Here is a 25318-nt window from a genome sequence, read left to right on the forward strand (position 1 = left end):
TTTCACTTACTGAATACGGGACAGACTTGACTGGGGGAAAGAAGGGGAGAAAGAAAGAGGGAAAGAGAAACAGCTGAGAAGAGGGACGGGGAGAAGGAGCGCCCCCAGAACCTCACGCCCATCCTGGACCCACCCAGCGTGGGTCCGGTATCGTTGCATCCCTAATATATATATATATATATATATGCACTAAAATTTCAGTAACACTAAAGACACTACATTACAGAGCATCTTAGGGATGGTAAGATGATATAAGATAATTTTTTACTATAACTAAATGAAAATGTATACGTTTAAATTGCTGGTTAGATGATCTCTGTGGGAGCTAGAACACATTTGCATCAGTGGATAAACACAATTCCTGCAGGAGCTTAAGAGTCAATTTATTAGGAGCTTCGACACAGCAATGAGATTGTTTAAGGTTTCAGAGAATAATGTGTGCAATCAGGTGGGCGGATTGATTTTTAAAGGTTATCCATCAGTTGAGTAAATAAAAATCTTATGCTTAATTGACCTGCCTGGGTAAATTAGGTTAACTGGCAATAAATTGGTAGTGCCCCTTGTAATGAAGTCAAACAAGGCCCCCTTCGCTCTAATTCTCAGGGCTGGGGGTCAATTAAATTTCAACTGAATTTAGTTAGTGTGTAGATATAAAGTCCATTACCTGCTGACAGAGTACTTTCATTCATTTCACCTAAAGCTGAACATTACCACTGAAGAAATAACAAACAGTCTTACTTGTGACATCAATTCTGTGTTCATTTTTACTTATTAACTGAAGAAATCAATTTCACTGCTGAACTATTATGACACATTCACAGCCACTTAAAGTTAACAGCAAGGTGAGCAGCCAGTGAATCATTTCTTTCATTGTATTCCTTACTGCTTGTATTAACATAATTGTTCGGGTCATTTAATGACATAATATGCCACTGCCCTGTCTAGTATGTAGAACAATATTAAGAGAATTTGTCTGAGACTAATTAAAGACCTTCATGAATTAGTCTTAACAATGGTGTATGGAAAACAGATTTTAATCGCAGGTTAACGGTAAAAAAAAGAATAAAATCAAATAGTAAGAAATGCACCTGCCCCAATCTGCTGGTTTCTTCTTGACAAAAATGCCAAATAACATTTCTATTAACAGCTCCTCTTCTGTTATACCTCTTCTAATCAAGGAAAAATCTACTTCACAAAGAATGAGTGTTAAAAAAAACGAGTAATGTTCTTGCCACTTATGCAACCTCCTGCAATGAGTGCCCTTTTCATGCCTAAAGCAAGTATGCACGTGGACCGACTTCTATAGACGTGTTTGGAAACATAATCATGTTTCAATAAACTGCAACATATCTATCTCTTTAAAAATGTCTCTTCACGTTGGCTTCTGACATTCAAAGTGTACCTGAGAGGAGATGAGGTAGAGGAACTCCGCGAGTGGTGGCAGCAGGAGCCGTTTTATTTTACTGTTCCTTAGATTATCCCTCAGCAGGTCTGTTAGTGTGGACACAGCCTGCAAAGAGCATGACAAACACTTTCAATAGTACTTCTATTTTCAATTAAAGTTAAATCACATGAAAATTAAAAAAAAAAAAATAATAATAATAATAATAATAATAATTTAAAAAAAAAAACTATCTGCACAATAAAATTACAATTCATTTTACATTTATATATTTCCCTAGGGCTGGACATATTCTATTTTTTAATACAAGCCAGGGGCATCTGTATTACCCAGAGACATCACCAGAAGCTTGGCAATGCTCTGCTAGCACATAAAAATTTCAACTTCAAAACTCTTATATTCGAACATTATTTTTAAGTTGAGGTAGCAAATACAAAAAGCTTAGCTAAAACCAAATATCTAATTTATGAACGCAATCAACTAAAAATATTAAGGAAAAACAGGAAAATTGATTTTGTCAAAGTCACTAAGGCCACTATTACAGAGATCATAATTTCAAAGCCTGCAAAGCTGTCCCACTGTGTAGGATTATAGTCCAAATCTACCAGGAGCTGCCTGTGTTGTAGTCAACAAAAACCTGGTCTACAACTTTTGAGGAACGAAGACATGCATATTATTTAGAATTTGATGACTAAAACGGCAACAATGTCATGCTAACCTGAAAAACATTTAACAACTGTTTGTTTTAGTAAAGCTGAACAATTATCCACTGATGTTCTTTGAAAGAACCTGCAAATGCAATATTGTCACTTCTTCTATGAGGTTAACACAAAGCCAGTAGTGAAAGGCTGCAGGACCCAGAGTGATGCTCAGGTTGGATCTTCCCAGACAAATCCATCAGTCAAAGCTTGACTTTGAGAAAAAATGAGTGATGAGATCAACAGGTTTACAGCACTGAGGTTGGTTTTTACAGTAGGGACACTGCTCTCACATCAAATACTCCTTGGGCAATAAACTGTTGTATAAGTTGTATAATGTAAAAAACAAACAAACAAACAGCAAAAATGTGTAACAAAATACTTTGTGTATGGAGTTAAAATATAATATTATGGTTTACCTTTTAAGTAAGGACAAGATTATTAGCTGCTGGAATAAGACATAATTGGTATATCTATAGCCCTGTGAAAGGCTGGAAACATGTCCAGGGTGTATTTCATGACTTAGAGGATGGATATGCTCAAGGCCCTCTATTCATCCAGTTCAGGGGGGCAGAGTTACGAAAACAGAAGCATGGATGGGATATACATTAAATACAAAAAAAATAAATAAAAAATCCCATTGAACTCAGATGTAAACACACACACACACAGACTTAATTATATGCAAACACAGCCTTTCTGGCTGGCTGCTTCCTGACATTAGCATTACTGCCAGCTTTCCCCCTCTGTGATCTGATGCAAGTTCTGCCTCATTCCTCTTTTGTTCCTGCTTTCTTCTTTATTTTTTCCATTGTTTCCATTCTCTCCCAGTTTTGTATCATTTCTGTATTGTTGAACATATTTTCTCCTTCTCTTCCATTTTAAATTTGCCTGCTGTGATTCTATTACAGCTCTCTCACCAATCCTGTCTGTTAGCTATGTTGTTCTGTCTGTCCATTTTAGGGTGAGGTAGTGTGACAGATTATCATGTTCTCTCACACAGAAAGTTTCACTACAGTTACACTCAAGCGATTGTATTTTGCCATTTTCCAATCTTCTCTCTCACTCCCTTAGTGAGATCAAACCACTAACGATTTCTAAATGGAAAAGGTTGGGAATTAATATGCTGGGGTGTGTTAGAAACTGGTCAAGCAGCTGTACTCAGGGAGAGGGGAGAGGTAGAGAAAAAAAAAGCCTACATGAAGACATATAAAAAATAATTCCCAGAGAACACCTTACAATTATCTCAGCATCAGCACTTCAGGTGAAAACTATGCACATCAGTGCACACAAGGAAATACAAACCCATGCACTTAATTAACACACATAAACAACAACGCAGACACACACACACACACACACACACACACAATAAACAGTGCAATGACCAGTTACTGCGGTGGACTATTAGCCTTATAGAAGACTGAAGACTCAGCCAGAATTAATAGATAATACAAGCCCATAAAGCGGTGACAGAGGAGACTGACTTATAAATCAGTACACCAGATTTCAATCCCAGCTGTCATAGCGTGAAAGGCGGGGGCACACCTGGATAGTTTGTCAGTTTGTTGCACGGCTAAATTCATATTAATGGATCACATATCTTATACTAACAATGTGAGGCACAGATTATCACAGCATCTAAAAACACATTCACCAAATATCTCTAGGAAACAAGACTTTTATATTGTTTACCCATAAGAGTATCCAGACGGCACTGTAGATTTCAGTTTTAACTTTAATCAAAATCAGTCTTAACATAATTACACAACACAGTCGGTCCAAACTTTTTTTTTCTTTTTTACAAAGGATATTTAGAAATCCAGAAATGTCTTTGTTGAGCCATTGCCCTCTGAATATGTCTTCTTAAGGATTGCTGTGAGCTTTTAAAATTCATTGCTTTCCTATAACCCTTCACAGTTCAAGCTTTTGTGGCAAAACTCCCAGAAAATCTGGGGAAGATCATGTGTAGTGGATTTTGAAAGCACAGCTTCTCTATCTCACATTAAGAAAGCAAGAAACATGCATTAGTAACATTAAAACAAAACATTTATTTTTCATTTAATTCTATTTGACGGCTGAAGGACAATGACAGACTCACTGTAGAAAGACAAAAGAGAAACAAACAGGACAGGAAGAAAGAACAGTGAGACAGGAAGAGAGACAGACGAGTGTGTCTATTGAAGAGTAATGAAAACATATAACAGCTACCATGGTAACTAAGCCCAGCCCCAAAACTCTGATTAGCAGAATATCAGTGAGAGGACCCCTGCTGAGAAAACACACACACACACACACACACCAGAGAAAAAAATCTTTTATTGGTCATCTGTTAGCATCACTATAACATAAGGACAAACACAAACACAGATGCACCAAAAGAAGGAAAACACACACACACACACACACAAAATATCATAAAAGAGACCCCTGCTGAGTCCTCGCATAAACATGGTTTAAAAAAAAAAAAGCACACTTGCAGAAACACACAAAACACCTCTGCTGCGTCTATAGATGGACACACGACTACGGACACAAAGATTATTTATATAATGCTTTTTGTTATCCTTGTCATTAGTAGCTGATTTTTTTCCACTCATCATTGGTTTTTAACAATTCACTAAAGAGAAATTGCGATGCCAAAGTCGTCCATTTTGTATATCGCTGTGATGACTCAGTAAATGGTAAATAGACTGGTTCTTATATAGCGCTTTTCTACTCTTCTGAGCACTCAAAGCACTTTACACCCATTCAAACAAGCACATTTTCTTAGTGCTTTCTAACTAACATTCACACACACATTCATACTCCGAGGGATGCATCGGAGAGCAATTTGGGGTTAGTATCTTGACCAAGAGGCATGCAGACTAGGGGAAGCCAGGAATCAAACCACCAGTATCAGTAGATGATCAGTAGATGACCTGCTCTACTGCCTGAGCTACAGCCATCCCAGTAGCAGCAAAGAGCCAGAAGACAACTGGTGTGGTATAAAACAGTTCTCTGGCGTAAGATGTCGACAGTAAACCATGGTAAATAAGAATAAGCCGTGGGCATCACTGACAAATAGCACATAGCTAGATCTCTGTGCCATTTATACACCCCCAGTAGATTCTACTTTGATGAAGCCATTTTTTAAACTCCATCAAGAATCTGCCAATGTCCAGGACTCAAAAAAATGATGCCTGATATGATGAAACTACAAATCAGAAACTACTTGTTTTGTAAGTATCACTGGTAATGCGTCTCTCCCTTCTGCTTGTACATAGTTAACAGAAAGTTCAGAGGGGACTCTTTAGAGAAATGACTCAACAAGGGAAACCGATAAACTGCAATGCTTATGATGGGCCCTAGACAGTGATGACAAATCTGCAAAGGCTTTAAAGTTACATTATCTGACAAATCACATATCAGTATATAGTAAAAATCAGACAAACAAAAACAAGACAATCAATACATTCCTGCCAATATGGCCACTGGTAATATCAATATTTTATCATAAGGCTAATTTCTCTCATTTGTGGCACTAAACATGACCATGTAAGTACCATGGCATCTATGTCAGCATGTGCATAGGCACATTCATAAAAAAGGTCACTAAATATTGTTTATGGATGACCCATGATAAATTAAAATCTTCCACCTAAACCACTGTACTATTGAACATATATATGCTCATTTCACTTTGACAAACCAAACCTTTTAACTTGATGAAAAATGATTGCCATGGCTGAAAATTAAGTATTTATTTTTTAGAATCAATGATTCCAGTCTCTTAGTGACTAGAGGGAAGTCTGTTTTGGTATGAGCATTACAACATCAGGGAGTTTCAACGTGGCAGTAAATACACTAAAAGAAAAAAGCTTAAGCTGTAAATGCAATTAAAAGCAAATTTGATTCCTCATTTGAGTTCCAAATTTCAGCTAAAGTGTTAACCAGTCAATTTTTGTTGTAAGACAGTAAAGTGAAGGCTCCACTGAGTCACCACAGTAATTATGCGAAAAAACTGAATTGTTTACATGTATAGTCCTGCAGATGCACTTTACTGCACATGTACACAGAAAAACAGCCACAAATGGATGCAGAGCAGAATGAGGCAGACATCCATTGAAAATTTAAATTAAAAATTGAACACTCAAATTTATTAATCACCTCAAACCTAGCCCTCAGACACCCTCTAGTCCAAAGCCCTCCAAAACTAAAAGATGAGCCCAGAAAAGAGTCCCTTGTGTGAGCTGGGGCTGAGATTAACCGCTCCCTCTCAGACATTTTCTGGCTATTATCACAACAAAACTGCTTTCCAAGCACCAATCAGTTCCCCAAATTATGTCAAGAAACCATTTTCAAACATTAGAAAGAAAAGAAAAAAAGTCGAAGTAGAGCTAGCCAATTTCAAAAGAAATTATGGCAGAATATCTACTCCACGGTTAGAAGCACACCAATAACAATCTTAACTAAGTACATTAGTGGTCACTCTTTGTGTAGAGAGGAGTTGAGTGGTCAGAGATACACATCCTCCTACAATTTCTAATGTTTAATGAAACAGCAATGTTTACAGTAAGTACTTCAACTCTTTATATTATATATACACTCCTTTGGCGAGGAGCGAGGCACACCCAAGGGTCCCTGAATGACCAAAACACACACATTACATGGATTGATCCAGACACAAACATGAAAATGATATATCATAGACTGATACATAACAGTTATATATTAATCTTTATACTTGATTAAATAAATTGTATAAATATTTATACCACTATTATTGTGTACACTCAAATTATTTTGGCAATATTTTTTTCAGAAGCACCGTGCCAATATAGCCACTCTGAATTTAACTGAACTGATGAGAGCAAAAGTGAGAGAGAGAGAGAGAGAGAGAGAGAGCGAGAGTGAGCAGAAGCAAGAGAGCGCAAGATATCTCTAAAGTTCCTATTTACTGTACACAGGCTATGGTTGTCTTGTAGCTTTTTAACGCCGCCAGCTGGTAAATACTGGTACAAGAAGTATTTCTACATCTTGTTTCAGGACAGTTTTTTTCCTCCTTCCTCAGCTAAAAGCTTTTATTATTGTTTGCATGCCTCTAAACAAAAGTACTAATTATGGCCACATGCACAATAAAATTAAGCAAGACATGCTAAATCAACCTTTATGTATTTTGTTGTGGATAAATTTACATTTTTATATCAATAAATGTGCTCTTTCTGGTATTTACTGCCACACTGTGGTGTAAATTTGTACTGCAGGTCTGAGGATCATGAAACATTTTGAAGAAAACAGGACTTCTCAATTTTTTGGTTACTCAGCGCATTAAATAACTTGTCTGAAATAAAATGACTGTTTTGCTCTTTCTATAGTTGCCAGTGTTACACTTTTATTTCTAATATGTAATAAATAAATAAAATTCCATAAATAAAATATCTATTTAATTGCATTGATAATGTCTTGGGGTTTTAAATCTGTGTTGGCACACCTACAATTGTGACAATTAGCTAGGAGCCCTAGTATAAATTTTATACTAACATTTGAAAATTGTGTTAGGTTAAGGTTAAAAAAAATGAGCAAATGAGCAGTAGCTGTTCTCCCTAATTAAATAAATAAATGAATACATGAAAATAAAAAAAATCTAAAGGAAATAAGCGTAACTTTATTTAGTATGTGTGTATATTCCTGACCTCAGAAACAGGACTGTCCAATCCAAGGTCACTACAGTGCAGAGCCAGTAGTCCCATCACTCTGAGAACCTTGCTCCGTCTGCAAAGCATTTTTCATTTTTATTTATTATGTTAATTGTGAATTTTCAGCTTGGATATCATCTCGGGATTTTTTAAAAACATTTTCAGTTACTGATTTTATAAAACTGGTCATGGTGTTTAAGTTTTCCAGCATCCTTAGAAGAAAAACACAACACAAAGCAAAGAAAATGTATAAACATCAAATTTCTTAGAGCATGCTTAACCACTCTAGATATAATCATAGGAACTGCAGTTCATAAAACAATGTTAAAAAAAAGCAATTGGGAGAGGATGTAGAACTGTGCTTCTTCTAATTATTCAGTAGCTTTTCTTTAATCATAATGTTTTGCCACATCAGAAATTAGCACTTTAAAAAAAGCAATGTTACAGTGTCCCCTGTTTATAGAACAAACATACATTGTATACTTACATGTCCCAGTTAGGAGCTTGTCGCAACAGGTGGACCAAAACTAGAAGCTGAATGAAGGATTGAGGAAATTAGAGTGACAGAAAGAAGGAAAAGGATAGCAAACAATGTAAATATGTAGAAAATGATGATATATTGCCACAAAGCATGGAATCTAAGTTCATTGTGACTTCTAAAAGGATTGTTAATGAGAGTGTTCGGTGTTTTAGTAAAAAGAAATTAACTTTTTTCAAATTCAAATTGTTGAGTGGAAAAGATGAGCCGTATAAAAAACAATTATCATTACTTTATTTAATTACAGATAGAAAAAGTATGGTTATATCAGTAATAATACCATAAATAAAAAACATTCTAAATATAATTTTCCTGTGCTTTTGTTAATCTTAATCTTACATTTTTTTCAGGAACTCTGTGCCCAAAATCATATTGAAAGAGGTATCTTTATTTGAGCCTGAATAATTCTATGAAACTGCATCCTTGTGCGGTACTAATGACTCCCACTTGACTAATGACTAGCTGGGAGCAAAAGCATGACCCACACACCTACATCCTCTTACTGAAGTTCTCTGTTGACAGGGCAAACAAACAGACAAAAAAAGACAGCACAAGGTCAGTAGAAAATGAACAAACTGGAAAACAATAGCTCATTATAAATATTCAATTGTAGACATGCCAGTGGAAAGATTTCCAACTATAATCTTCCTCAGCTAACACTAAGGATCCCTTGCTGTCATGTAGGGTTGAGATATTAAATACATTCTATTAAGCTGCACAGTTATGCAACTGTTCTCAAGAAACCCACCCAGCAGATCATATTTCAACAGGAGTCTAAAACAAATATGTTTTCCTACCAGTCTTGAGTTAATCAGCCTGTTAGCGATAACTGTATGTCCAACCACACAGCCGAGGTAGCACAGGAGGTTGAGTTTGGATCGAGTGGCCGTGGAAGTGGAGTGGCCCTGTTCTTCAATGGATGAACAAAGCTGTGATAGAAAGACAGTCCACTCTTCATCACTCAGAGACTGTAGCTTCTCACCTGCAGGAAAATAGAGAGGATTCAAGATAAAAACCAGGGACAATACACTGAGATACTTTTTTGCTTTTTTTCAGGACACTAAACTGACTTTGTGCCAGCTCAAAAAACATACCTGAATATGCAGGTACACATAGGGTTTTAGGATCATATCGCACAGGTGGGTTCTTCAAAATCTGTTAAACAGAGCTCAAAATAGTCAATTGTAGCCATTTTTTCTACATTGCTAGTAAAGGTTGTTAATAAATGTCTTATTCTTATGTAAGAAGGAGCAAGAAAGTTTCCCACTAAGAAGACTTAAAGACTAACAGAGGTTTGACAGATGTATTTTAATGAATTAAAAAAAAGAAATATGAAACAGCCATCATATCATATAATTACACGCCTTTACCTTGGGGTTGTCGAGGACTGGGGTGACAGTGAGATCAAATTCAGTGTGGAGAAGATCCTTCACACAGGGTGTAGTGTCAGTACAGTTACTGGTAGTGAGAGTAACCTGAGGTGCAATGTTCTGATTTGGACAGTCAGATGAACTGCAGTTTCTGATTGAGTTGGCACGGGAGCTACAAGAACAGGAAGAGAAGAGTATGGAGAGCAATGTATGGTTTACTATAGACATCTGAGTACCACTCGTTCTAGGTGTGTTCCTACTGTAAGAGTAAGTCCAAAGCTTACATATCACTTTTGAGACACGAGATTCACATTCTTCCTCTGGAATGATTTATCTGTAAACTTGTGCACTGAAAACAGGAACAAAACTCTGTAAGGGAAACTAGGAAAGAGTGAGTACAGAATACCTGAGCAGAAAAATGGCCTCAGTGCTGTCCTCATCCAAACCACTCTTTGGCTTCAGGTCTGAAACATTATCTGGAGAAGTAAGCACGTGTGTACTTAAAGACACATAAATTTGTGGTATGGTGAAAGATGAACCTTACATCATAATAAGCAGAAATCAGATCTGCACAATAGAAACTACTAGTATAATGTAGACCTACAACAAACCAAAAACCAAACACAAACAAATTCTAGTACAAAAAAATGGTAAAGCAAAACAGTGGAATATAAAACCAGATTAATGATTAATTAATGGTTTGAAGATAAATATTGTAAAAAACAGAATCTATCACACACACAATGTTCATATATACAAAAATGACTAGTGTTAAAGTACAAATTAAAATTCAAAGTTAAGTAGCTTACTGTGGCTAAGTATTAAATGTTGTTGCTTAATCTAAACCACACAGACTTTGACGAATCTGTTACCTAGTGTGAATGACTTATTGGTCTGCAGTGTGCGGCACATCTGCAGACTCCCAGTTAACTTAGAGTCATCGTCAGGTTCTCCTTCTCTTCTTCTCTCCCTTCCGACTTCACTATTCAGGGTCTGGCTTTGGCTCAAGGCTCCAGAGGATGTGTGGTTGACAGAATTTTGGCTGTCAGTCCTTCTGTCACATGGCCTGTCAGTTGTTGTAAGAGATGATATTAGTTTCTCAGACATCCCATAAGCTAGCTGACTGAGGGCTAAGTGGCTGTTGGCAAGGCTCGCTGCTTGCCACGGATGGAAAAGGTCACATGTGTTTGTGTGTCTGTGGAGGTAGTGAGAACTAAAAAGACTTCATGGTCATTTTCTTTCTTTTTCAGGTCTGAGCACTGGCTGAAGTTACCCTTTCTAACGTGTAACAGAGAAAAAGGAAGTATTTCTGTTCAGATGGGTTCTTACTACTCGTTTTACTCGGTCAGTTGGTGTAAGTGAAAGTGCTTCCTGCAGAAAGCAGGACACATGAAGTCTACTCATGAATGCACCCAGCTATCATCTGCACTATTCTTGAATGGATCCAGACAGATATTGCAGGCAAAAAAAGAAAATTTAAAGATCAATTCAACTTAATCCAACATCGGTGTTCTTGTATGTAGCTCCATCGGATAATGCCAAGAAAAGGTCTATGCTGAAGCACATGAGTGAAAATGGCGATACAGAACCCTTTCTGCAAGCTGTTTCTTTATTAGCTAAATTCTCTGATATCAACCTTTGTCAAACACGATTCACATCCCCACTGACAGCCAAAAATAACAAGGAAAAGAAATGCTGGTAATTATGTTGGACTTTTAAAATCAAAACAGATTAGAAAAATGAAAAAACATAACCTACCTGAAACTACAAGAAACAACCTCCTTGCAGACATTTTCTGCCTCTTCATTTTCTTCATTCTTCTCTTCACCTTTTTCGGCATCCTCTTCCTCCTTTATAATCTGTTTCCAGAAAGGGTGAGCCAGCAGTTGTGGCCAGTTCATCCTAAAGATACATCAAAAAATTAAATGCATTATGAGTAACACCTTACAATACAACCAGGAACTACAGCAACTCCCCTGTAAATGGAACTTTAATTATTTTATTTGAAATTACATTGTAGTTACATTTACCTACAAGTAGTATCCCAAGAATAAGGGGTTAATAAGTCCGTTTTTTATAAAAAAAAAAAAAAAAGAGAGAGACATAATTAAACTGTAGGTAAATTTAAGCATGTATAAAAAAATTTAGGTAGTGCCTAAATTCCTGGTATTATACTGTATTTTTAAATACTGCATAAGTATTTTTAAGTACTGTGTAATTTCTTGGTAATTTTGTAGAAAATCAAACTACACTAAACTACAAGTCAGACTTAGCTCCATTACACAGGCCTGCAAGTTTATTTGTTCTTGTAATTTAGAAAGGGAGTCCTTCTTGCAATGCATTGGCAAAATAAAAGGACAGTTAAATAATAGAACATCCATCATGCAAGCACTCAGAAGCTTCAGTTAATGTCATTAGAATTGGGAAAAATATGATCAGGCCGTATTTCCAACCATGATTCTGGCATGACTGTTGATGCCACACGAGTTGGTTTGGGTATTTCTATAATTACTGACCTCACTGCAGTCTGCACAGCTCTGTCGAACTGGAGTGAGAAACAAAAATACCCCGTGAGAAATACCTTGATAATGACAAAAGTCTCGGGAGAATGGCCAGAGTGTGCTGACCTGACATTAAAGCCGAAAAGAGCTCTGATAACCACGCTGGGGTGAGCAGAAGAGCATCCAAAACATTTACAACTTCCAGGCAGATGGGCTACAACAAAACAGGACCATGTGTGTTCTCTCCTATCAGCCAAGAACAGAAATTTGAAGCAGCAATGGGAACAGACTCACAAAAACTGGACAACGCAATACTGGAAAAATTAATGATTATGAATAATGAATTTTAATTTCTGCTAAGGCACACAGATGGCAAGGTCAGACTTTGGCATAACTAGCATGACTCCATGAACCCAGACTGCTTTGTGTCAGTTCAGACAGGTGGTGTAGTGGTGTGGTGATTTTTTGTTTTCAGCACACTGAGCATTCATTCATTCATACTGATCACTCATTTATTAAATCCCACTGTCTGAGCAATGCTTCTGAACATGTGCATCGATTTATAGAAGCATTTGAGCATCCAGATGATGAAACTATAGCAACTGTATCAGAATTGTAAGTGTTTGTTGTGTGTGTATGAGCTTAACCTCCTCTCAGGGTTTTTGTTGAGCAACCCTTTCAGAAGACTCTGGAAATCCTGGCAGGGAGGACCTGCAGAAACCACTGTACAAAGAAGAAAATTAACCAAACAAACAACAACAAGAATAAAATCAACAATTATCTGTTAAAACTATTTTTTTCTAAATATCAAACACTATATGAAATGTGACATCTTTGTGTGCGAGTCTGTGTCTGTATATAATGATGTGGGTGTGCGAGGAAGTGTTTGTCACCTGTCTGCCTGGGAGGTGGTGGTTCCTTATTCAAGATCATCTCTCTCAATTCAGTGTAGTTGTCAGAGAAGAAGGGGGGTGTACCTGGGAAACAAAAACAATATAGAACAGTACCGTAACATATTACAGGCCAGAATTAGTATTTTCATTAGTTTGAGTCTGTTTGCATATCAGTACCGGTGTACATGTAGTATAATATACAACCAAGAGACCAGAGATCAGACTTCATATTAGTTTCTGATCCTTCCAAAACCTCTGGAGCACTGTAAGCTGTAGAACCTGAAAATATACATGTATAAATGCACACAGAGTAGTTTAAAAAACAGATAGTATAAAGTATACAATATGGTATAGTCTTAACATATTTTAATTTTTTTAAAAGTTTTTATGCTGCTATTTTTTAATCTCACCAAGATTTCAAAACAACATTCCCTACACAAGACTTGTTTTTGTAATTGCCTTAAGTGAAATACCTCTCCTAAGGTTGCACACCCAGAGCACTGGATGCAACATTAAGACCTTGCTTACATTTCCATCTGATCAACAGCAGCTACTAACAGCTGTATATCTTTAGAGCCTCTCTTATCTCTAATCAGCTGGTTTTATACAGTCAACAAATGATAGCATACAGAAACAGCATGATTACTAACCTTGTAATCTTTTCTTTAAGTTGTCAGTGTTCTGATTGCTGTCTCCTTCCTCTATCTCCTCAGATGCAGAGAACAAGGTAAGGAAATCCTGCAGCGTGTCTCCCTCTGCCTTAGACAGACAGAAGTTACCAAACTTCAGAATGCCGCTGCCATCAAGTAGGATCTATGAGCAACAGAAAGAGAAATATTACAACATTCATATATGATGGTAGCATTGCTGTTATACACTTACATAGAGATGAATGCAGGTGCAAACCTTAGCAGGAGTCAGGTCAGAGAAAATGATTCCTAACTCATGGATGTGTTTCAGTCCTTTGACTAAGTGCCATCCAAACCTTCGTACCGCATCTTGTGACAGGCTTCCATCATGGGCAATTACAGTCTCCATGGAACCCCCTGAAATTTACAGCACATGTTTGTATGCAAGCTTGGCACATGAGGTAAAAACAAAGAGAACAAAGAATGACACACCTTGCACTGCTTAAAAAAATGTGGTTACAGACTATACCAACACTGAATATATATGAGTAATGGGGAAAAACACATTCTGAAAGGACATTTATTATTAAAAACTTAAAATATTAAAGTAATTTAAGCCTTAAGCTGCTATAAGTTGTGGTTCTCATCAAATATATTCTTTGATATTCGGGTACTGTTTATAACAACTGCCAGGAATAATGACTGACCTGTACAAAGCTCCACCACCAACCACAGGTGGTTACTTGTCTCATACCACTCGTAGAAGTTGGCTATATTTGGATGATCCAGATCCTGGGTGAGGCGTACCTAATACAAAAGTGAATCATCAGAACACTTTTATAAAGCAGGCTTTTTACGGCAAAGCTCAATGCCAAATTGCACCTAAAAATATCATGCACTAATCATTCACATGATCTTATTCAATATGAAAAGCACACTGTATATATGCTAGTGTACTGGGAGCAGTGGCCTCAGAAAGGGAGATCATCCCCTAACAGGCGGAAAATAGATTGACAGTTAGATATATCAATACTAATCACGGCCTTCTTTGGACTGTTAAAAACAACTCTGTTATTGGTATATAAAACTAATACAACTAGCAGATGTACTACTAAGTTCAAACATTGTCCTACATGGTTAGTAATCTCGGATTTCTTGGTTTTGTCAGTGCATTTGATGGCAACATAGTTGAGATTGCCCTTCCTTCTTCCTTTATAGACAACTGAGTTGTGGCCTGCCCCAAGCTCCTCGTACAGAATGAAGTTTTCCATTTGCTGTGGAGAAGAAAAAAAAGGCCTAATTTATATCTATTCACTTCAAACTTTTTTTTTCCCATCAGTGAAAAACAGAAGCCTTACAGTAATTCAAACTATACCATGCAAGTTGTACGTACGTATGGAATATTATCTGCTCTTGCACGCGTTTTGATAAATGGGACCTCTGGGAATCTTGTCATAAATCTGTTTTAACAACATCCAAATACATATATATATTTAAAGGTGGGGTACTATATTTGTTGGAGAGCCACACCTGTAAAACAATCCGCCTTTAATTAGCGGAACACCTGTTTTACTACAGCAGCTTCATTAGAGTCAACCACTTTTATAACTAACTCTTAACATTCACCCAGAAAGACAAGACAACAAAGTGTGTATTTTATGCTTAAAATAAATAATTAACCTTTATGTGTGAAAAAACATAATGTTATGAGGCATTAACGTAAATTTTAAAATAACGGTTGACCTCGGGGGCTTCATGGTCTGTTGTACGTTCAGGAGCTCAGGTAGTTTGCACTCTTTGAACAAAAAAAGTTAACAGTTGAAGTGAAAGTAATTATAAGAGACCTGCACACGCCTGTACACAGGCTCATAAAAAACATTTGCGATTAATGCTGAGCTTGTTATTTTTTTACACTTCACATTAAAGTAGCTTGAAACCTACCTCTTCAACAACCCGCTGTTTGTGAGCGGAAGAGTGATGGGTCGCATTGTTCCAAATGGAAGAGTGGGGGGTAGTGAAAATGTTGGCATGAAATAAAGGCTGTATCTTCTCGTCATAGTCATTATATGTGCATACAGATAAGTAATTATATTTAATAAAATGTTTCGGTTTAAATAAGATATAAGCAAAACTGTGATTTTGTGAAAAACGCTGTATTAGTTTTAACCTGATCCACCTCCAAATGGTATATTCCCACGTTGCTAGGATACTAGAGTGAACACAACAGACAGCGGGCGCTTGGAATCCAAATTTAAGTGGCTGTAATGGCGTTTTATAATAAACTATAACAGAGAAATTTATAAAACTCAGTTTTAAATTTGTGTTATAAAAATAATTTTCAGAGTACTTCTGAATATTCCGGAGGTAAGCTCTAACTCTGGTCATACTCCGGTCTTCGGGGTCTAAATGCAGGCATACACACAATCCATGTGAGAGTGTAGAATGACGTCATTAATTAAATGATATTGGCAGACAAAAGGCCTTACAGTGTTTGCCAGCCCACAGGGCAGCGGGGACACTGGTGAATTAAGTTAAAACTGTGTGAAATGTGGTCATGTGTGAGACGTTTTCCATTGTTGCTTCGTAAAATGTGATTGACTTTATTGAAACTGAAATCTTTTTCTAAACCTAACCAAACGGTTTTGTTTCCTCACTCTAATCAAACTGTCTGGAAATGAGAATGAATAAATAAATTGTTTTTAAAAAATGTTTGAAGCTGGCTTACGAATAACTTAATAAGCTAGGGATAGAAGTATGTCAGTCTTTTGCGGCAAATTTCTCTCCATATAAGAGTAGGGAACGGTGGAAATCTGCATAAATTTAAAACTTCCCAACTAGCTAGGTTACATAAAAATGCCAGGGACGAATTCCGGAGAACATATTTCATTCAACAAAATAAAAGCCAGTGATGCTTTCAATGTATTTACCATAGTTTTTTGTTATTGCAAAGTTCAAGTAAAGACAACAGTCATTACATTTCTTAACCCGGCTGTGTAACCCGACTGTGTCAACTGAGGAAGTTCAGGGTCTCTCCAAAGATCCTCAGGATTTTCTATACAGGCGCTGTGGAGAGCATTTTCACAGAACATCACATCGTGGTTTGGGAACAGCTGTGTTAAGGACCAAAAAGCTCTCCAGAGAGTGATCCGTACAGCAGAACGCTGCTGCAGGATTGCTCTCCCCCCGCTTCAGGACACCTAAACCAGGAGATGCCGGACTAGAGCAGCGCAGATACTGAAGGACCCGTCCCATCCTGGCAACAAACTGTTCCAACTTCTGCAATCTGGTAGAAGGTTCCGCATCATCTGAGCAAGGACAGAGAGACTCAAGAGAAGCTTCTATCCCCAAGCCATCCGGGCCCTAAACACACACACCCGCCCTCTCACATCATCTATAATTGACTGAGACAGGACTCTCTTCCAAACACTCTAAACCCAGGCACAATGTACATTTCAAATTCCTTTAATTTTAAATATGTTTATATTGTCTATTCTGTAAAATAGTCAGATTGTCTATTCTTATTAATGTACAGAATTCACCTGCTTGCTGCTACTACTGCACATTCACCTAATGTATATACTATATATATACATATATAATGTTCTTCCTCTACCCCCCCCTATTTTTGCACATGTCGAGGAGCGTGTCAGGTTACATTTCACTGTGTGTTATACTTGTATAACTATGCATGTGACAAATAAAGAACCTTGACCCTTGAACTTTGTAAATACAAAATGACAGCTTTCCTGGTTCAATGAAATAGATTGTCTTGACGCATGCTCAATCATCAATGTAAGTAAATCCCAAAAAGTTGATTCTGTTCATCTGGGAATGAAATAGTAACTCCTATGCAATGCCACTTAAATTTATGAAAAATGTGTATGTGTCCATACACTGTAATATAAACAAGAAAATAAGTAAAGTCCTACTCTGAAAATGAAAATGGGGAAGAAAAAAAAGAAAAAAAAATCAGACATTGTCTAGGTAAATGATTTTTCTCACTATCCGTTGTATTATGTTAATTATAGTTTTTTATGTCCTCTGAAATGTGAAGAAGGACGGTGTAATATAAATCTATGGTTTGTCAGATAAATTTAATTTCAATTCAGATTTGATTTATTTTTATTTAGATCTAATTTATCTTCGACACACGAGCCATTTATAAAATTTATACTGATTTTACTGCATGTTCTAGTCGACATTTCGTCAATGGAGGTTCACCTCATGTAGTTTGACAACGAATACTGACATTAAGTATTTTATTTTGAAATCTCACAGACCGGAAGTATGTAGTGAGTTTTTCCCGCTTGTATTCAGCTGTGCTCGGTCAGCAGCTTTGTTTCAAGCGCCACACATTCGCTCACTCTTGCCGAGGAAGTAAGAAAGCGGCACAAGTTTTGTGAACAGACACGGGGTTTTGATTCAGATTACACCCGTCGCTGGTTTGCTTGTCTTATTTCCAGACTCGTGTTGAGCTGGTACTGTGACCGGCAGCATCACGGATCATTTTATACCGCCACAGTGTGAGCAGGGTCCGACGGAGCCGCTAAATTGTCCTTTGGTGTTCGCCCCCCACCCCAAAACAGAAACCGGAATCATTTGGACTCTTCGGGGAAGTTTGCGCCACAGAAGCGGTAAGAAGTGTTTCACGGTGCTGTGTGTGCAGGTTTGAAAGTTTGCCGATCATGTGGAGCAGGTGCAGGTTGCCACAAACTGGTACCCCTGAACTGTCACCCTAAAAAAAACGACGTGAACCCTCTGTGCGTTAATATGCGGTGCGATGTTTCACTGCATTTCCTTTATACGATTTTGTTTTAAGTGACCGTTTTTGTAACCGAACTAATCCCTTGAGCTAGATCGACAGCCTAATAATGAAGCCGTGTTTGCACGAGAGCCATCTGTCTCATGTATTGCCACTGTTTCTAGTCCTTGCCTGTCGCTGCTGCTTTGAGGTGGGCACTTTTAATAAGATTAAGGTAAGATTTAGGTTGATTTAATCTTATCACAGTAAACCTGTCTTCATTCATTAAAAGCAGCCGAGGGTCCCTCGGTCTTCACGAGCGGGCTGACAGATTACCACAACCTCAACTTTTGCCCTTAATGTCAAGTGACATGAGGTTATTATTATCATTTCTCAGTTTAGAGAGTTGGATCGTTGCCTCTGTGAATACAACCCGGATATAAAGTTTTTTGGGAACAAATTGGCAGAAAATGTATCAAATTGAGCTTCAAAATCCAGTCAGAAAAAGGGGCACTCTGCCAATACACTCAATTAGGGAAGAGCCCACCAGAGAAGTCACAGCAACACAGTATTGTAAATTCAATCCATAGTACACTAAAATCTTGCTCCATTTATATACTCTCTAGAGGCTTCTTGCATCATATATACCATGTTTGAGTAGGCTGCTATACCAAGTTGTTCACACATAGTAAGTATCCCTTCACTGACTTCCAGTGAAGCTAGGAATCTTTCCTGTTAGCATATAAGGCTCCACATGGACAGGTCCCTGCTTATATAGCAGAGCCTTTTAAACTTTATCACTGCAGCCGGTGTCTCTGATCCTCTAACCAGAGTCTCCTAACTATTCCTCGCTCTACTTTTAAAATGAGAGGCGCTCATGCTTTGAGGTTGTGGCACCCAAACTGTGGAACAGCCTTCCTCAGCCTATCAGGTTGAGCCGATTCCATTATTAGTTTTAAACAACAGCTGAAAACACATTTTTATTGGTTAGCTTTCTCTTAATCTTTTCCTCTTTATTTTGGGATGTCGTTTACAGCTCTTTGTATGTATGGAAATATGCACGTTGGAATGCATGTCTGACCACATGGCTGATTACGTGTCTGTATGTCTGTATTTGAACATGTATACTTTAAAGTGTGCATTTTATCCTAACTGTGACGTGCTACGTAACTGTGTCTTGAAAAGTGCTATACAAACACACTTATTGTTATGAAGGGATAGTTTTCAGGCGCAACGTTTCTTTGTCGTTCCTAGGAAGCTAAATTAAGGTTCCACTTAGTTTGCCAACTAACAGCACATGATCTGTGGATGGTCTGCGTACTGTCTCACTGCTCAGACACACAGCAGAACACACTGTTAACGCTGTGTCTGCCAAGGAAGTTCACACGGCGTTACTGACAGATTGACTGAGGTGTGTCTCTGGTTGTTGTTTTTTTTTCTCAAAGAGCTGTTAGTAGCAGGATATTAGCCAAGCCCCTCAATAAGCCAGAATGAGCCTCTTTCTTAAGGACTGCAAAATGTACATTGATTTATTTTGGATAAGAAATATTTCTCCAACTCATAATCAGTCAGCACCCAGACCTCCATGTTGATGTAACACTGGTTACAAATGCTCTGAAAAATCCAGAATAAGTCAAAGGTTGCTTTTATGAATGAGACTCTGAGTGTTAAGGACCTTCAAACATCTCTTACTTCACTGGGATTGTACTTATATGAATATATGGTCTGGTGTTTGTTTTAAATTATAAATATTATAATATTATTAAAAAATAAATATAGTAACAGTATTTCCAGATTTCAAATAAACAAACAAAAATAGGCACTTTTCCTCTTTGTCATTGTGATTTTTATCACTTGTTTGCCTTTGGCATTGGCCTTTGTTTGCCTGAACACTGGCACTGTCACAAGAATAACTCTGGTGCCGAGTAAACTTTATCCCATTCTAAAAAATATATAAACTTTAAAAAAAAACTATAAATATATAAAATAGAGGAGCCACATCAACCTTAACTCTGTCCTCGAGACCTTCATTTTTGTCTTGCGTTGATTCTGTGAGATAAAACAGAAGCGCAGGAGAAAGGGAAAAAATGTTAAATCCAAATCATGTGTCACCCAGCAGGTTCAGCTGAAGTGAACTTCAGCTTATCTGTATTGGCACAAATGAAGCTGATGTACTGAAAGCCTTCAGCTGGTGGGCTATTTCATATCGTACAGTGTGCAACAATAACAAAAAAAGCAGGACGAGCACATCCTGTAGGATCTGTGTTGCTGTTTAATACTGTTGTCTAAAAAACAAACAGTGATTCACATCACGGGTGATATCTGACTACTTTACTTGATAGTGACATTTGCTGTTAAAAGCACATAAACTATGGATAAAAAAAAAAAAAAGCCTATTTAATGTGAATTATTATGCTAATTTCTACCTCAGTATTTTTATTCTTTGAATGATTCACAGTTTAAAATAATCCTTAATCTTATTTAATTCATTTAGTGTCTGAAACATACAGCTTTAGCTCGCTACTATCTCTTTAGGTTAACTTTTTTCCTGATTGGCTAGCCCCAGCAAGCAAAAGTTATGCACAGCGATTGGGTGTGGCTGTGTTTTTCCTCAGAGCCCAAGCTCTGTATCTGAGATGGTCATAATGAGGATATCAGCTCACTTTGACACCATACAGAACCTAGAGTAGAAAAAAAGCCTGAGTATAAATATGATAGCAGAAAGCCTAAAGCATAATAGGGTACCCTTTAATGGCAAACAGGAAGAGAGTTATTTTTAGTGGGTTACAGTTCGCTGAGCTGTCTCTGCAAAGCATATGTGCTGGTGGTTATTGTGAATCGGGCTGAAGTGTGTACCAGACTCCAACCCAAAAAACTAATAGTTTGTTTTTATTGGACAAAGAAGATAAAGGCTTGCTGGATTAGATACTCCCCGCAGTGCTCTTTGCACTAAGAAGTTCTTCTTGTTTTACAAATACTAAAAAGTGTGCAAATACCAGGCCTTGTGTACTCTGCTCTGGTTTGCTGTCACAGTTTGCAGTATCACTTCAGACTGTCAGATTGGCCGTGGGAGGGATTTACAGTACAGTGCAATCAGTACAAAGTGTCGACATGGATGGCTTTCTTTTCTTTTTTCTTTTTTGAAAGATCTGTTTTCCATTCCAACTGTGGGCTATCCCAATGCGAGTCACCTACTGTAAACAGCTTAACTGTATGCATGACATTCTTGGCCATGGTTTTGTTGCTATAACACTGTCTTTCTCTTGTCTATAGAATAATAACAATGATAAATCACTTTAAGAGATGGAATAAGAACTAATCCTTCTTCCACCATGTTCTCCTTCTCATTCTTTCTCTGGATGTGGTCTGGTCTTTCCAGCCGATGGCTGGGATGGAAGAGCTTCTCTCCATTGATGCTTATTTTTAAATGTGGCTGTATCGTCATCTTTATGAGAATCTGTCAACTCCTTTTTCTTGTTTGCTCTTGCAAAGCAGCATCCCTTCCCTTCCTGTCCGCACTACAACCAGGAGGTATTCAACTCTGATAAGTGAAGGGAAAGGTTTTTGAAAAAGCTGTCTTAACCCTCTTCAGCCAGTCATGTGACATTTTTCCTCAACTTCTCTCTTTGTCTTCCTCTTCCTCTTTCCTCCCTGTGAAGACGGTTGAATTGAGACTGTGTGTGTCCATATGAGTAATGGTATCAGATCTCTGTTATCTGACAACATGATTTGAGTCTGTAGGAACACAAAGGACTGGTTGCTATGTGTCACTGAAAGGCGCTCGCATTGTAGGAAGTACGTCAGAGAAGGATACAGTGAAGAGAGATGAAAGGCCAGAAGAGATTCTCTCCTTTATTTGTGTTCGTTTTATGCAAGTCCTGATCTGTTCATCGTTAACAAATCGTACCAGTGAAGCACGGGGACTTAAAAATGCTGTAGTGATACGACCACCTCTGTAGGACAGGGTTCTGTAAATTCAGTACTCATAATAATATAAAACTGAACCGAGCAGGCAGAATGCTAAATCAAAGTCCCTGCATCTACAAAGGTGATTTCATTTGTTAGTCAAATGAGATCCTGCGTGGAGCTGCTGTGTTTCAAAAAACACCAACTGTAACAGTGTGTGGGTACTAAAGATACTGCATTTAGAGCACAGAAAAGACAGTTTTGAGTACTCTCTGGCAGGCATTTATATGTCTGTCACACCATGGAGTGTGAGTGATTGCAACAGTGTAAGTTACAGCCATGAAACTTTACAGGTGTGTCCTAGAGATCAGGCAGAGTTTGAAGATGGGTGTGGTCTGAAAAGCCACTGGGGTGCAAGATTCTCTAGTTCTCCTTTTTCATACATTTGTAAGATATAAGCAGTCATATTTTACCATCAAACTACTAAATCTCTACAAAAGCAGTGTGCACAGGGTTAGTTGTCTGTGAAGGTTCTCAGTCATCCAGGTCATCGTAGTCAAAGGAGCTTGCAAAGAAAAGCGTCTGGACTTCTTTAAGTTGCTTGAAGACGTTTCACCTCTCATCCGAGAAGCTTCTTCAGTTCTAAGGTCAAATGGTGGAGAGTCCCAGATTTAAACCCAGTGGGAGTGACCCCCCAAAGAGGGACAAAAGGACCCCCTGAAATCCTCTAATCCCCTGAGCCAAGGTGTGAAAATGGGTGTGGGTCCCAATCAACCAGGGGGTTGATTGGGACCCACAAGGACATTTTTGTTTGTGCCCAATATTTGACATTGCTGATATCTGAAACCTAGAGAAGATGATGCTGGGGAAAAATGAAAGGTTTCACATAATCTCATTTGCAGGAAAAAGAGTAAGGGGTAAGCAAGAGGGAATTAAAGACGCATCTGAGACTTGACTGAACCTGTTAGGTAAGCTTCTGACCAGTTAAACACAGCTTAAGAATTAGCATTACCCTTTGTATTCAACAGTGCTTGATCCCTTTGTGCATTTGTTGTGTAATAACACGATTATGTGGGCGTTTTGGTTTTTAGTCAAAACCAATGGCTGCCTGATTTCTGTCACCTTCATGTCATTATTATTTATTCAGGGATTTAACATGTCGGCCTGCAGTCCTGAGAGATGTTATGGTACCAGTTTTTACACATTTATGTCTGGTTCAGGACACCTCACCCATTTGCTACTGAGGCTCTTACATGTTTGTGAGCATAGCCAAAAAAGAGGTTTTGAAATATGTCTTAGAGCTGATTTAAGTTCAGCTCAATTGGTCCCTTGAGTCAAAAAACACTGATAGGAAGTAGTTTATGGTGGACACAACGTTTCCTGCGTTTACGCTCTAATTCATGATCACAGCTTGTTTTGCACTCTCTCCTGCTACTAGACTGATGACCACCAAATGTCTGTCAGGATATCTTTGTATATTCCATTATCCAGAACACACACATGCTGCACATAGCAAAACACTGAAAACTGCACAGCTCCAAGTCTAAGTGCTTTACGTGGTCTGCTGCTAAAAGTAAGGAAATCCCCTCTAGCTAGGACAAAAGTGAACACTCAGCTGCTAAAAAGTGCTGCAAAAAGCATGTATTGTGAATTGATGTATTGACTGTGGTGTGCTTAACAGCAGACATGCTAATGGTATGGCTAATAGGTTGTGTTGTGTATCCCAATTCTAACTCTCACAGTACTTGAAAACTGCGGTATTAAATCTCCGTCAGGTAGCTGATATTTAGCAAATAGCGCAGTTGGATGTCTTGTTTCGCCAACTTGGTTGTTCAGCGTAGCTTATTTTGATTCACAGTTGTCTCGATCAAAAGGTGGTAGGTTAGAATTTTGTGTGTGTGTGTGTGTGTGTGCGCACGCGCGCACATTTGAATGTAGTAAGAATCAGTTGTTGTCAGTCAGCGTTGGATTAAAGCACTGCTATTCTTTTCCAAGTAGTCGAACATTAAAGGAGCCTTGTCCTCAGTTGGATGTCAGGAAAGAGCTTACTCACCTTGGAACACTGTGAGGTTACACCACATGTGTCAGAAAACAATAAACATATTTTGGTGTCTCCTGTGAGTTCCCATGCATTAAAAGTGTGTGAAGTGTAATGCTATCGGGATTCACTCGAATCGACACATTTCTGTTGTTCTCTTGGCGCGTGGTATACGTGGTTTTTCTGTTGTTGCCTATTATCTAAGAGTTGTTAAGGTTAAGTTGGAACAAAGGAAGGGTTAGGCCACTGAGCTGGCCTTGACTCAGTCTTGAAGGAAGACGTTTTTAGCATTACTAAAAGGTTTGGGTGGTGCAGCTCTGGTTTCTTAAAGCAGCTGTTGAATATTTGTGGTCTGTGTTGTAATGTCCATGTTGTTGCATTTTCAAGCCCAGTCAATAGTAACTGATTAACAGACTGCACTGACAAATCAGCTGTTTGTCTTTTTCCAGACTGTCAGGGCTAAGATTGAATAGTTCTTATCTCTGCGTAAGATTACAAAATCTTTTTGGGGTGTCGCAAGTTTTATCTAAAGACTTGCTAACTCAAGTCCTAGGGATCCACACGTAAAGCCTTCCAGACAGCTGATGTAAATGATTTACAATGTCCACTTAACACATCTGTAATCTCATAGTAAACCCACCTTTACACTTACTGTTATTAACCAAATACAATCAGTGATGAAGATGTGTGTTTGCATGTATTTATCGCAGTCATCTTATATGTGATACAGTGGAACAATTCTTGTACTTTTGCCTCTTAAAAGCAACGAATACACTGACCAGCTCAGTCACACTAAAACACAATGGAAGAGAAGGATAGGAGGGGAAAAAGTCAACACAGTGTGAAGTCATGCTGTTTTGCAATGTGATATTGCATCCATACTGGGACACCAAATATCAGTATTTTATTAAAGAAATTAAAATA

At 37.9% G+C, this 25318-nt stretch overlaps 2 protein-coding genes across 2 annotated transcripts in view; one reads left to right on the plus strand and one right to left on the minus strand.

The window, feature by feature from the left end:
* Nucleotides 1–1402: 1402 nt before the first annotated feature.
* On the minus strand, nucleotides 1403–15680 carry LOC102303716 (serine/threonine-protein kinase ULK4; the record flags this gene model as incomplete). Its single annotated transcript, XM_005943836.3, is given in 17 exon segments — nucleotides 1403–1510; nucleotides 7776–7854; nucleotides 8266–8312; nucleotides 9114–9298; nucleotides 9411–9471; nucleotides 9687–9858; nucleotides 10093–10162; nucleotides 10559–10752; nucleotides 11445–11588; nucleotides 12835–12910; nucleotides 13081–13164; nucleotides 13258–13359; nucleotides 13731–13893; nucleotides 13987–14126; nucleotides 14417–14516; nucleotides 14843–14983; nucleotides 15651–15680. Coding segments are annotated over 16 exon segments (1863 nt in total), but the record flags the coding sequence as incomplete, so codon positions are not given.
* A 2599-nt stretch (nucleotides 15681–18279) lies between these two features.
* The window catches only part of trak1a (trafficking protein, kinesin binding 1a), a 47360-nt gene continuing 40321 nt past the window's right edge, over nucleotides 18280–25318 (plus strand). The window contains exon 1 of the mRNA XM_042228984.1: nucleotides 18280–18343. The gene's annotated coding sequence lies outside the window, so the exon portion shown is untranslated. The remainder of the gene's footprint in view (nucleotides 18344–25318) is intronic.

This window comes from Haplochromis burtoni, unplaced genomic scaffold (genome assembly GCF_018398535.1).
Source record: "Haplochromis burtoni strain Fernald_Lab_line unplaced genomic scaffold, NCSU_Asbu1 Contig_373, whole genome shotgun sequence".
NCBI lineage: Eukaryota > Metazoa > Chordata > Actinopteri > Cichliformes > Cichlidae > Haplochromis > Haplochromis burtoni.